Source organism: Cinclus cinclus, chromosome Z (genome assembly GCF_963662255.1).
Source record: "Cinclus cinclus chromosome Z, bCinCin1.1, whole genome shotgun sequence".
In the NCBI taxonomy this organism is placed as follows: Eukaryota; Metazoa; Chordata; class Aves; order Passeriformes; family Cinclidae; genus Cinclus; species Cinclus cinclus.
Window position 1 is genome coordinate 84709343 of NC_085084.1, and position 15213 is coordinate 84724555.

The 15213-nt window shown below is 46.0% G+C and overlaps 1 protein-coding gene across 1 annotated transcript in view; it reads right to left on the reverse strand.

The window, feature by feature from the left end:
- The window catches only part of TCF4 (transcription factor 4), a 145471-nt gene that overhangs the window by 77778 nt on the left and 52480 nt on the right, over window positions 1–15213 (reverse strand). Inside the window, 1 exon segment of the mRNA XM_062513990.1 lies at window positions 5620–5684. Coding sequence (XP_062369974.1) covers window positions 5620–5684 — 65 coding nt within the window.

Sequence of the window (15213 nt, forward strand, 5' to 3'; positions counted from 1 at the left end):
TCAAACTGATATCAAACCTCTATCAAACCTCTATCAAATCAATATCAAACCACTATCAAACTGATATCAAACCGATATCAAACCGCTATCAAACTGATATCAAACCGATATCAAACCAATATCAAACCTCTATCAAACTTCTATCAAACCTATATCAAACCTCTATCACACCGATATCAAACCTCTATCAAACCTCTATCAACCCTCTATCAAACCAATATCAAGACGATATCAAACCAATATCAAACCTCTATCAAACCGATATCAAACCTCTATCAAACCGATATCAAACCTCTATCAAACCGATATCAAACTGATATCAAACCTCTATCAAACCGATATCAAACCAATATCAAACTGATATCAAACCGATATCAAACCTCTACCAAACCGATATCAAACTGATATCAAACCTCTATCAAACCGATATCAAACCAATATCAAACTGATATCAAACCGATATCAAACCACTATCAAACTGATATCAAACTGATATCAAACCAATATCAAACCTATATCAAAGTTCTATCAAACCGATATCAAACCGATATCAAACCTCTATCAAAGTTCTATCAAACCGATATCAAACCGATATCAAACCTCTATCAAACTGATATCAAACCACTATCAAACCTCTATCAAAGCTCTATCAAACCTCTATCAAACCGATATCAAACCAATATCAAACCTCTATCAAACCGATATCAAACCGATATCAAACCAATATCAAACTGATATCAAACCAATATCAAACCGCTATCAAACCCATATCAAACCTCTATCAAACCTCTATGAAACTGATATCAAACCTCTATCAAACCGCTATCAAACCTCTATCAAACCGATATCAAACCGATATTAAACCACTATCAAACCTCTATCAAACTGATATCAAACCTCTATCAAAGCAATATCAAACTGATATCAAAGCACTATCAAACTGATATCAAACCACTATCAAAACTTTATCAAACCGATATCAAACCGATATCAAACCGATATAAAACCAATATCAAACTGATATCAAACCGATATCAAACCGATATCAAACCGATATCAAACTGATATCAAACCTCTATGAAACCGATATCAAACCGATATAAAACCAATAAACTGATACAAACCGATATCAAACCTCTATCAAACCAATATCAAACTGATATCAAACCGATATCAGATACTACACCGATATCAAACTGATATCAAACTGATATCAAACCTCTATCAAACTGCTATCAAACCGCTATCAAACCGATATCAAACCTCTATCAAACCGATATCAAACTGATATCAAACCGATATTAAACCACTATCAAACCTCTATCAAACCAATATCAAAGTAATATCAAACTGATATCAAACCGCTATCAAAACTTTATCAAACCTATATCAAACTGATATCAAACCAATATCAAACTGATATCAAACCGATATCAAACTGATATCAAACCTCTATCAAACCGATATCAAACCGCTATCAAACCGATATCAAACCGATATCAAACCGATATCAAACCAATATCAAACCGCTATCAAACCGATATCAAACCGATATCAAACCTCTATCAAACCGATATCAAACCAATATCAAACTGATATCAAACCGCTATCAAAACTTTATCAAACCTATATCAAACTGATATCAAACCAATATCAAACCGATATCAAACTGATATCAAGCCGATGTCAAACAGATATCAAGCCGATATCAAGCTGATATCAAACCGATATCAAACTGCTATCAAACCGATATCAAACCTCTATCAAACCTCTATCAAACCGATATCAAACCTCTATCAAACCAATATCAAACCGATATCAAACCGGTATCAAACTGATATTTAACCTGGATCAAAACAGATATCAAACCTCTATGAAACCGATATCAAATGTGTTATCAAACCGCTATCAAATCGATATCAAACCCAATATCAAAGCGATATCAAACCGCTATCAAACCCAGTATGCAAACAGGGCGCACGTACGGGAAGCGCGAGCGATCCCGATGGGAAAAGGCAACGCCAAGCGCGGGCAGCGGGGCTCCATCGCGGCGCTAATCCCGGCCTTAGCAAGGATCCATGTCGCGACTAAGAACGAACTTCCCGCGGTCCCCCCGGATCCCGAAGCCGGGGCGCCGTCGCTAATCAAGGAGCGCGCTAATTAGCGGAGCTCATCGGAATTCTAATCAGCGCGGGCCCGGCGCCATTCGTATGCAAATGAGCCCTAAATAGGCCAATTAAAGGCGGGATTAACCCGCTCGGGCTTAACCCGCTCCGGCTTAACGCGCTCGGCTTTAACCCGCTCGGCACCGAAAATCCTACAAATTCCTCAATGGGAACTCCCTGAGCGCTGCATCCGCATAAAAATCCTAAAAATTCCTCATGGGGAATTCCCTGAGTTCTGCATCTCCATAAAAATCCTACAAATTCCCGATCGGGAATTCCCTGAGTGCTGCATCTCAATAAAAATCCTAAATCCTCATTGGGAATTCCCTGAGTGCTGCATCCGCATAAAAATCCTACAAATTCCCGATCGGGAATTCCCTGAGTGCTGCATCTCAATAAAAATCCTAAATCCTCATTGGGAATTCCCTGAGTGCTGCATCCGCATAAAAATCCTAAAAATTCCTCATGGGGAACTCCCTGAGCGCTGCATCCGCATAAAAATCCTAAAAATCCCTCATGGGGAATTCCCTGAGTTCTGCATCTCCATAAAAATCCTACAAATTCCCGATCGGGAATTCCCTGAGTGCTGCATCTCAATAAAAATCCTAAATCCTCATTGGGAATTCCCTGAGTGCTGCATCCACATAAAAATCCTAAAAATTCCTCATTGGGAACTCCCTGAGCGCTGCATCCGCATAAAAATCCTAAAAATTCCTCATGGGGAATTCCCTGAGTTCTGCATCTCCATAAAAATCCTACAAATTCCCGATCGGGAATTCCCTGAGTGCTGCATCTCAATAAAAATCCTAAATCCTCATTGGGAATTCCCTGAGTGCTGCATCCACATAAAAATCCTAAAAATTCCTCATTGGGAACTCCCTGAGCGCTGCATCCGCATAAAAATCCTAAAAATTCCTCATGGGGAATTCCCTGAGTTCTGCATCTCCATAAAAATCCTACAAATTCCCGATCGGGAATTCCCTGAGTGCTGCATCTCAATAAAAATCCTAAATCCTCATTGGGAATTCCCTGAGTGCTGCATCCGCATAAAAATCCTACAAATTCCCGATCGGGAATTCCCTGAGTGCTGCATCTCAATAAAAATCCTAAATCCTCATTGGGAATTCCCTGAGTGCTGCATCCGCATAAAAATCCTAAAAATTCCTCATGGGGAACTCCCTGAGCGCTGCATCCGCATAAAAATCCTAAAAATCCCTCATGGGGAATTCCCTGAGTTCTGCATCTCCATAAAAATCCTACAAATTCCCGATCGGGAATTCCCTGAGTGCTGCATCTCAATAAAAATCCTAAATCCTCATTGGGAATTCCCTGAGTGCTGCATCCGCATAAAAATCCTAAAAATTCCTCATGGGGAACTCCCTGAGCGCTGCATCCGCATAAAAATCCTAAAAATCCCTCATGGGGAATTCCCTGAGTTCTGCATCTCCATAAAAATCCTACAAATTCCCGATCGGGAATTCCCTGAGTGCTGCATCTCAATAAAAATCCTAAATCCTCATTGGGAATTCCCTGAGCGCTGCATCCACATAAAAATCCTAAAAAATTCCTCATTGGGAATTCCCTGAGTTCTGCATCTCAATAAAAATCCTACAAATACCCGATCAGGAATTCCCTGAGTTCTGCATCCGCATAAAAATCCTAAAAATTCTCTGTACCTGGGGTTTTTAGGGATAAAATTACATAGAAAAATTCCCATCCCATATCCAAAGTTTTAGGGTTAAAATTGAGGGGGAAAATTCCCTGTATTTGGGTTTTTAAAGGGATAAAATTCCATAGAAAAATTCCCTGCATTTGGGTTTTTTAGGGATAAAATTCCATGGAAAAATTCCCTGTATTTGGGTTTTTTAGGGATAAAATTCCATGGAAAAATTCCCTGTATTTGGGTGTTTAAAGGGATAAAATTCCATGGAAAAATTCCCTGTATTTGTTTTTTTAAAGGGATAAAGTTCCATAGAAAAATTCCCTGTATTTGGGTTTTTAAAGGGATAAAATTCCATGGAAAAATTCCCTGTATTGGGGGTTTTTAGGATTAAAATTCCATGGAAATGTTCCCTGGTTTTGGGGTTTTTAGGGTTAAAATTGCCCTCAATCCCAATATTCCTTCATGTCCCCGATCCCAAAATTCCTTCACCTCAATCCCAATTTTCCTTCACGTCAATCCCAATTCTCCTTCACCTCCTCAATCCCAATTTTTCTTCAACTCAATCCCATATTTCCTCCAGTTCCCCATTTCCTCCACTTCCTCAATCCCAATTCTCCCCAATCCCATTTTTCCCCAATCCCAATTTCCTCCACTTCCTCAGTCCCAATTTCCCCAATCCCAATCCCAATTCTCCTTCACTTCCCTAATCCAAATCTTCCAAAATCCCAGATTTCCTCCTTTCCTCCATCCCAATTTCCACCAATCCCAGATTTCCTTCAATTCCCCAATCCCAATTTTCCCCAATCCCAGATTACCTTCACTTCAATCCCAAACCTCAATCCTGATTCCCCCATCCCAATTTTCCCCAATCCCAATTCCCCCAATCAATCCCAATCCCAATGTTCCTTCACTTGAATCCAAATCCCTCAATCCCAATCCCTCAATCCCAATCCCAATTCCCCCAATCAATCCTAATCCCAACGTTCCTTCACTTGAATCCCAATCCCTCAATCCCAATCCCATAATCCCAATCCCATAATCCAAATCCAAATTCCCCCAATTCATCCCAATCCCAATCCCAATTCCCCCAATCCATCCCAATCCCAATCCCAATCCCAATCCCAATTCCCCCAATACATACCAATCCCAATCCCCAATCCCAATTCCCCCAATCAATCCCAATCCCAATGTTCCTTCACTTGAATCCCAATCCCCCAATCCCAATTCCCCCAATCAATCCCAATCCCAATGTTCCTTCACTTGAGTCCCAATCCCTCAATCCCAAATCCCCAATCCCACTCCAAATCCCCCAATCCCATAATCCCAATCCCACAACCCTAATCCAAATTCCCCATCCAAATCAAAATCCAAATCTCAATCCCCCAATCCAAATCCCCCAATCCCAAATCCCCCAATCCACCCAAATTCCCCCAATCCCAATTCCCCAATCCCCAATTCCCCCATCCCCAATCTCCAATTGCCCCCATAAATTATTGCCCCCATTAATTAATTATTGCCTCCATTAATTAATTTTCCCCATTAAATCCATGGAATATTTCCCATTCCCCATTAAATCCAGGGAATAAAAATAAAAATAAAAAATAATAAAAATAAAAAATAAATATAATAAAAATAAAAATTATAACACATGATTTTTCCACCAACATCACCTCAGTTTTGGGAAAAAAATTCGGGAGCTGAAATGGAGATTTTTTTTTTTTTTTGGGAATTCCTTGAGTTTGACGGAAAATTTGGGGGCAAATTTGGGAATTTTTGTAGGATTTTACTCACCTGGTGGCAGCCCTGCAGGTTGGAATCTCGGCCGTAGGACGAGTACGAGCCTCGTTCTGATTTACCTGAAATCAAATCAAATACGATCCCATCAAATCGAATCCAATCCGATCCAATCAAAACCAATCCAACCCAACCCAATCCAATCAAAACCAATCCAATCCAACCCAACCCAACCCAATCCAACCCAATCTGACCCGACCCGATCCGATCCGATCCAATCCAATCCAACCCAATCCAACCCAACCCAATCCAACCCAACCCAACCCAACCCAACCCAACCCAACCCAACCCAACCCAACCCAACCCAATCCAATCCAACCCAATCCAACCCAACCCAACCCAACCCAACCCAATCCAATCCAATCCAATCCAATCCAACCCAACCCAACCCAACCCAACCCAACCCAACCCAATCCAATCCAATCCAACCCAATCCAACCCAACCCAATCCAACCCAACCCAACCCAACCCAACCCAACCCAACCCAACCCAACCCAATCCAATCCAACCCAATCCAATCCAATCCAACCCAACCCAACCGAACCAAACCCAACCCAACCCAACCCAACCCAACCCAACCCAACCGAACCAAACCCAACCCAACCCAACCCAACCCAACCCAATCCAACCCAACCCAACCCAACCCAACCCAACCCAACCCAACCCAATCCAACCCAACCCAACCCAATCCAACCCAACCCAACCCAATCCAATCCAACCCAACCCAATCCAATCCAACCCAATCCAATCCAATCCAACCCAATCCAATCCAACCCAATCCAATCCAACCCAACCCAATCCAATCCAACCCAACCCAACCCAACCCAATCCAATCCAACCCAACCCAACCCAACCCAACCCAACCCAATCCAACCCAACCCAACCCAATCCAACCCAACCCAACCCAACCCAATCCAACCCAACCCAATCCAACCCAACCCAACCCAATCCAATCCAATCCAATCCAACCCAATCCAATCCAATCCCATCTAATTGAATGGAATAGAATCAAATCAAATCGAATCAAATCAAATCAAATCAATTTTTTGGGGATTAAAAGGGGAATTTTTGGGGGATTAAAAGGAGATTTTTTGGGATTCAAAGCGGAATTTTTTGGGGATTAAAAGGAGAATTTTTGGGAATTAAAAGGGGTTTTTTTGGGATCAAAAGAGGATTTTTTGGGATTAAAAGGGGAAATTTTTTTGAGATTGAAAAGGGGATCGTTTTGGGATTGAACTGGGGATTTTTGGCATTAAAAGGAGAATTTTTGGGATTAAAAGGGGAATTTTTGGGATTAAAAGGGGAATTTTTTTGGGATTAAAAGGGATATTTTTTTGGTATTGAAAAGGGGATCATTTTGGGATTGAACTGGGGATTTTGGGGATTAAAATGAGAATTTTTGGGGATTACAAGTGGATTATGGTGATTAAAAGAAGAATTTTTGGGATTAAAAGGGGAATTTTTTGGGGACTGGAAAGGGGATTTTTGCAATTAGAAAGGGGAAATTTTGGAATTGAAAATATGATTTTTGGAATAGAACTGGGAATTTTTTTGGGCTCGAACTGGGATTTTTTGGGGATAACACTGGGGATTTTTGGGATCAAAGTGGGAATTTTTTTGGGATTGAAGGGGGAATTTTTTTAGCATCAAACTGGGATATTTTTGGGATTGAACTGGGGATTTTTTTGGGATTGAAAGGCGGATTTTTAGGATTGAACTGGTATTTTTTTTTTTTTTTGCTCAAACTGGGGATTTTTTTTGATAGAACTGGGGATTTTTGGGATTGAACTGGGATTTTTTTTGGGATCAAACTGGGGATTTTTGGGATCAAAGTGGGAATTCTTTTGGGACCGAAGGGGGTTTTTTGGGGGGGATCGAACTGGGGATTTTTGGGATTGCCCGGGTGAGAGGCAGGAGGGCAGAGGAGCCAAGGCTGAGCCGCAGCTGCCACGTGCTCCCAGACAAAGGGCAGAGCAGAGAGGAGATCCCAAACACATTCCGAGGGCACGGAAGCCATCCCAAACTCAAACTGCCGGCACAAAGGGAAATCAGCCGTGCCCCACGCGGGCCCAGAATTCCCAATCCCAGCCCAATCGCACGGAGCAGCGGGGCCGACACTAAGGATTGTTGGGAATACCCAGCTCCCAGCTCGGAATTCCGAATCCTTTCTCCTCATCCCGACCGGAGCTTTTGAGCGTCGCTCGTTTTCCAGGACGCGTCTGGAATTTGTGGCGACGCCGCGAAAACTTTGGGAAGAGCTTGGATCCAAAAAAACAAAAGGCACGGATGGCCCTCGGCTCGGGACGGCCGGAAAGAATTAATTCCAGGTGGAAATATATGGAATTCCTGCTGGAAATATAATTCCAGCTGGAAATACACAATAATTCCAGCTGGAAATAGATGGAATTCCAGCTGGAAATACACAATAATTCCAGCTGGAAATAGATGGAATTCCAGCTCCTTATTTGAACTGGGAATCCAAGGGCAGGACGGGAAAAGAAGCGGGCCTGGGAGCACGAGCGCCGCTCCCATCCCCCCGAAAGATTTGGGAATAAGGAGCAGGGAGAAGGGGGAAATAAATCCAAACAAAATAAAATAAAATAAAATGGAATAAAAAAAAGCGGGACGAGGGCAGCGCTCCGAGCCGCTCCCACCCGCGCTCCGGAAGCTCCTTTGCCATCGGCTCAGGCTCGGCTTAATTTCAGTTGTGAAGAAATATTTATCCCGATACAAAAATAAACCCCCTGCAAATTACAAGTTGTCAGGGATCAGCCCCGCTCCTGTTCGCGTGGGGGAGGAAGGGGAAGAGCGGGACGTGAATCATTCCCGGTAATTCGAGTGTTTCCATGACATCAGTGGGCACCGGGCCAGCGCTCTGTCCAAGTCTGCGAGGGACCGGAGCGGCTCCGCCGACGGCGGGAGATCGACTTTTTCTGAGCTGTTTTTGGTTTATTGCAGCTTTTCGGGGCTTTGTTGGGTTTTTTTGGTTTGGTTTGGTTTTGGTTTTTTTTTTTTTGAAAAGAGATATCTCCAGCGTCCGTCCGTTTTTTTTTTTTCCCCACCGAGCCCGCGGTCGCCGAGATCCCGGGTGTTGGCCCGAAATCCCTTCGGGACAAAAGGTCTGAATTTGGGGAAAGGCCAGGGATGGTTCGAGCCCGGCCCCAGGGAGAATGCGGCTGTCACCAAGAATAATAAAATAATTATAAAATAATTCCCTTTCTCCTCGTGATTCCTCAATCCCGACCAGCCAGGAGGGGGGAGCACCTTCTCCTGAAATTCCCATTCTCTAAATGATCCCTTTGGAATGAGTTGTGTCTCTGATTCCCCAGCATGGGACGGAGCAGGAGAAGCTTGTGCTGCCAAAAACAAAAAACAAAAAAAAAAAAAACGAACCCCACCCCCACCAAAAAAACAACAACAAAAAAAAACCCTTCTCCCATCTCCCTGGATTCAGCTGGTTAACAATACCACGGGAAGAGCCAGGAATTTCCCACCAGGCAAAGCTCAAGATTCTCCCTCCCGGAGATTTGGAAAGGTTGAAAATTAAAATAAAAAAAACCCAAAAAATAAAATTAAAAAAATCCCAAGGAAAGAAAGAGAGAGAGGGAGAGCCAGAGCGCGGCTCCGTCGCCTCCTTCCCGCCGCATCCACTGCGGAATTTTCGAGCCAAGCCTCCGGTCGGAGAATGCGGCAGCCGCTGCGGATATTTTTTGGCACAAAGACAACGGTGCCAGTGCCAAGCCCCCATGGCTAAAACTCCCGAAAAAAAAAAAAAAAAAAAGAAAAAAAAATCAAATAAAAGAAAGAGGCAGGAGGGGAGCGTCGGGCGCTCTTCCTTCTCGGCCGCGCTTTCCAGGAGAAAATTCCCCGCCGGAATATCGCACCGGGGGCAGGTTTTGGGGAACGAGGAGGGGGAAGAAAGGGAAAAAAAAAAAAAAAAAAAAAAAGGGGGGGTTTGATCATTCCCAAGCTTTCCAAGGATTTGGGAACAAAGCTCCGCGGTCGGAGAATAATTTGGGGTAGGAAAAACGGTTTTGGGATATTCAAGGAGAGGCCACGATGCCGATCACGGCGCAGACAAAGGCAGGGCTCCGTGCAGCTCCTGCTTTCCTGGAAAAATGTGGAATTCCAGCTCCCCGCCCTAGGAAAACACTGTGCCCGTCTCCCCCAAAATTCCCTTTGGTGGTTTAGCTCAGGAGCCGCCGGAAAATTTGGGAAATTAATTAGGAAACGTCAGCAACTCCATCGCGTCCGGCCTCTCCTTCCCTGCCCTTTCTCCGGGGCACCTCGGTGGTTTTTTTTGGAAATTAATAAATAAAAACCAAAACAAACAAACAAAAAAAGAAAAAAAAAAAAAAACGGGACAAGGCCACGGAGGAAAGGAAATTAAATTATTCCTATCAATTATTCAAACTCAGATTTCCTACTGAAACTTTGTGGGTTTTTTATAAGGGATTAATCCAACCGGAATATTTTTAATTCCGGTTTTTGACGCCCGATATTTGGGATTGAGGAAAACTTGGCTGGGGAGAACAGAAATCATTGGGAATTGGAATTTTAACAGCCCCACATTTCCAGCCGTAATGTTGTTTCGATCTATTATTTTATTCATGGGGTTTTTTAATTTGGGGGGGGGGGTAATTAATTTTTTTTTTTTTTTTTTTTTGGTAATTAAAGATTGTCCGAAGGGAAGGAGCCCAACGCGCTCCCATTCAAGGACAAATTAAAGGACAAAAGAAAAGAGAAATTTAATGACAAATGAAAGGAGAATTCCCAAACCAAGCCGGGAACGGGGAACAGGGAACTGGAGAATATTTGGGATCAAGCCGTGAGCCGAAATTCCCGAATCCCGGCGAAGGAGCAGCGGGAATTCCTGCTGCTGGGAGATGCAGCAGACACTCGAACTTGGCCTCAACGCTGAATTTTGAGAATCCCAAATTCCCTTCCAGTTGGGTTTAGGAGAAAGGGATGATGGAAGGACGGCTCCGAACCCCGGATCCATTATCCGTGATTTTTTTTATTGTTCCATTCCCCCCCACCCCCCCCCCCAGTCACCTTAGTGATCCAAAATTGCCTCATTTCAGCCGAAAAACCCGGCTCAGATGTGGAGGGGAATTATCAATTATCCAAAGAAAACCTCCTGGAAATAAATGGGGATTTTCTCCTGCCTGTCCAACGCCTGCGAGCAGCTCACCGGCAGGAAAAATAAACCCGCAAGAATAGAAAACATTTCTTTATTTCTTTGCTTACTCATTTCTGCGTCTCCTGTTTTCTCCGTGAACACCTTCCTTAAGATTTTATTTATTTATTTATTTGTCTATTTATTTATTTATTTATTTGTTTACTCCCCCCCGAGGGATTAAAAAAATCTCCCGCTCACCGAATCACCAGCAGCACGAATTTTCGGAAAAACGAATTGTCAGAAAACGAAGTTTCAGACGACGGATTTTCATCAAATGAATTTTCAGAAAACGCGTTTTCCGAAAGAGGATTTTCAGCCGCTCCGGATTTTTTTTTTATAGTCAAAAAATACAGAAAAAAAAAAACAAAAACAAAAAACAGAGAACAGAAAGAAGGAAAAAATAACAAAAACTAAAGGAGTGAGGAACGGGAATTTTCCGAGTGCTGGTTGCAGATCCCTGGCACCGGGAACAGCTGGCGGGAGCTGATCCCGTTTATTTTATTTTTTATTTTTTTTTCCTGCGTCCCCGCGGGCGCGGAGCTGACACTGGCACGGGACGAGCGGCGGGCACGGTGTTCCCGACGGGTCCCAGGCACCCCCAAAAAATCCCCGCGGGAATTTTCCGTCCTCACAAAGGAACTCGTCCTCGGGAACCGACCAGTCGTGGTTTCACGGGAGAAATCCCGGGATTTTTAGGGTAGGAAACGGGATGCGAAGATCAGGGGAAATAAATCCCGACGAGTCGTGGTTTCACGATAAAATCGGGAGAAATCCCTGACTTTTAGGGCAGGAAACGGGTTGTGAAGATCGGGAGAAGTGTCAATCCCGACGGGTCGTGGTTTCACGATAAAATCGGGAGAAATCCCCGATTTTTAGGGCACAAAAGGGTATGTGAAGATCAGGGCAAGTAAATCCCGACGGGCCGTGGTTTCACGGGAGAAACCCCAGTTTTTTAGGGCAGGAAATGGGAAGTGAAGATCAAGGGAAGTCAATCCCGATGATCCGAAGGGAAATGGATCCCACACGAGACGTTTGGGATGGGATGGGATCGGGAGGGATCGGCTGCCGGCGAACGGCGAACATCCCGACGGAAACAAGGAAATCTGGGCCGCAAGAAGAGCTGATGGAGCAGAGCTTCAATCCCAAATATCCCAAAACTCCTTCCTGACACTTCCAGCTACCCGCGGCAATCCGGGATCCGCCTCGGATCCATCGGCGCTGCCCGGCCCGACCCCAACATTCCCGACACCGGGAAGAAAGAGAGAAATCCCACGCGGATATTTGATATCCCCCGAAGTTGCCGGGATTAATAAACTGGATACGGAACCCGCGCGCTAATTGCGAGCGGAATAATGAACTTCCCTAATTCAATTAGGGATTTATTGGAACAAAACGCCCGTTCCTTCCCGGGCCGACGGGAGAACACGGACATTTAACGAGGGGAGGAAGCTGCGAATTCCTCGGAAGAACAATTCCGGGGGACGATCCCCGCTTTCGGAGCGATTCCGTCGGCGTTTTTTTCCCCTCTCGGGCGCCGTGGAATTTCCAACAGCCTGAACACCTGGAAATTCTGGGGGGCGGGGGTGGGGCGGGGGGGGGGGGAGCAGCAGCAAAAAATCGCCAAGAAAACGATTTTTGGTGTCGCGGCGTTTTTTGGGATGGAACAGGGAAAGAGGGGATGGGGAGGGCAAAGGGAAATGGGATCAATGCAAGGAAAATGAAATAATGAAGGGGGACGAGATTCCCAGAGAAATCCAAGATGCGGACACGCTGCGATCCCGCTGCAGCTGAAGGGATTGGCTGGGTCTGGGTTTATCCCAACCTTTTTTAGGGACAGAGAAGGGACGCGACGTCCAGGAGCGTTCTTTCCTAAAGGGGCTTTCGGGGGGATTTGGGATGGGACACAAGGAGCAGAGAGCTCCGGGCTCACGGCAGATGCCGTGAGGTCGGAAAGAGCAAAGCATTCCCAGATTCCCAAGGACTGGGACGGCCACCACTCCTGGGGAAGCACAGCATCATCCGTTAGATATTCCCAAAAAAAAACCCACCCTATCCTTCCGCGGAGATTAATTCCCAATGAATAATTCTATTTATCCCACAAATTCCCTGTCCTATAAAATTCCCCTTCAAGACGTCGATTTCGGTTCTCATTTTCACCATACAAAAAAAAAAAAAAAAAAAGATAAATAATTTGGGATCAAAATTTGGGATCAAACAGCAGGGATGATGTGGCTAACGCCCAAAGAGATGAAATTCCCTCTTATCCCTCCTCAGCAATTCCAGCAGATCCCAAGATGGGCTTCCCACGGGACAACCGACGCTTCCCAAATTATTTTGGGATTTTTTTTTGGGGTCCCCGGAGCGGCAGCACAGCCGCTCTCAGAGCCCCTGGAACAAGGAGAGGGACCGGAAATGCAGGGAATGGCTTGATAGGGATAGCTGCCATCTAGGGAAGGAATTCCTGGGATTCCCAGCCCGGGATCCAGTGGAACAACCTGGAATTCCCAGCCCGGGATCCAATGGAATTACCTGGAATTCCCAGCCCGGGATCCAGTGGAACAACCTGGAATTCCCAGCCCGGGATCCAATGGAACAATCTGGAATTCTCGGCACAGGATCCAATGGAATAACCTGGAATTCCCAGCATGGGATCCAATAGAATAACCTGGAATTCCCAGTCCAGGATCCAGTGGAATTACCTGGAATTCCCAGTCCGGGATCCAATGGAATAACCTGGAATTCCCAGTCCAGGATCCAGTGGAATTACCTGGAATTCCCAGTCCGGGATCCAATGGAATAACCTGGAATTCCCAGTCCAGGATCCAGTGGAATTACCTGGAATTCCCAGTCCGGGATCCAATGGAATAACCTGGATTTCCCGGCCCGGGATCCAATGGAATAACCTGGAATTCCCAGCCCGGGATCCAATGGAATAACCTGGAATTCCCGGCACGGGATCCGAAGGAATTACCTGGAATTCCCGGCCCGGGATCCAGTGGAATAACCTGGAATTCCCGGCCCGGGATCCAATGGAATAACTTGGAGTTCCCGGCCCGGGATCCAATGGAATAACCTGGAATTCCCGGCCCGGGATCCCATGGAGTAAATAACCTGGGATGGCAGGAGGGGTCTCCCAGCCTCCACGCGCTTCCCTGAAACCCCAAAGAGACAAATCCCAGAACCACAACCTCGATGGCAATCCCTACCCTGCCCCATCCCGTTTTTTCTTTATTCTTTGGAACGCCGTTATCCCTGAATTCCCGGGTGCCACGAGCTCGGGGAGATTTGATCTCCGGGCTCTGCGTTCCCGATCTTTGGCCGATTTAAACGGATCCGACGGGGAGAATTCCCAGGAGGTCACCCAGCCCGCGCGGGGGACGGGAGCGCGTCCCCTTTTCCCGGCTCCGTCCCGATCCTTCGCGGCGCGGCCCGGAGCGAAAGGAGGGGAAGGAGCCGAGCGCCCGGAGCGCGGATCTGCGTCCAGGACAATCCATTATTTGTGACAAGCTCAATGTTCCATGGGAGGCCATATGGCACCGGAGCGGGGCCGGCGCCGCGCCGAGAGCTCGGGAAATGCATCACAATTACGGGGAATTCTGACCGCGCTTCCCTCGCCCCGCTCCGCGCGGCCGGGAACGAGGGGTTGAGACAGGGCCGCGGGTCCAGGGGGTTCTACGCGTTGGGTCTGGGATACCGAGCTTCCTCACGAGCGTGGAAACGGGGATAACGAGGATAAGGATCTCGGACACAGAGGGCAGAGTGGAACGTGTCCCACCAGGAATGTCACCCCATTCCCAAATCCCCATTCCCAAATCCCCATTCCCAAATCCCCATTCCTAAAGTCTTAGGGATGAGTTCCATGGGGATGTCACCCCATTCCCAAATCCCCATTCCCAAATCCCCAAACCCCCGTTCCCAAGTCCCCATTCTCAAATCCCCATTCCCAAGTCCCCGTTCCCAAATCCCCATTTTCAAATCCCCATTCCTAAAGTCTTAGGGATGAGTTCCACCAGGAATGTCACCCCAAACCCCAAACCCCCATTCTCAAACCCCAGACCTCCATTCCCGAACCCCAGACCCCAAATCCCCATTCCCAAACCCCCATTCCCATACCCCAGATCCCAAACCCCATTCCCAAACCCCCATTCCCAAACCCCATTCCCAAACCCCCATTCCCAAACCCCAGATCCCAAACCCCCATTCCCAAACCCCAGATCCCAAACCCCATTCCCAAACCCCCATTCCCAAACCCCATTCCCAAACCCCCATTCCCAAACCCCAGACCCCAAATCCCCATTCCCAAACCCCAAACCCCCACATGGAAAGGGAGCGGCTGGCGCTGCCGATCCCAAAGATTTCCCCGATCCCAATCCGTGACTTTGGGATCTCTGGAAGCAGCTCTGGGCATT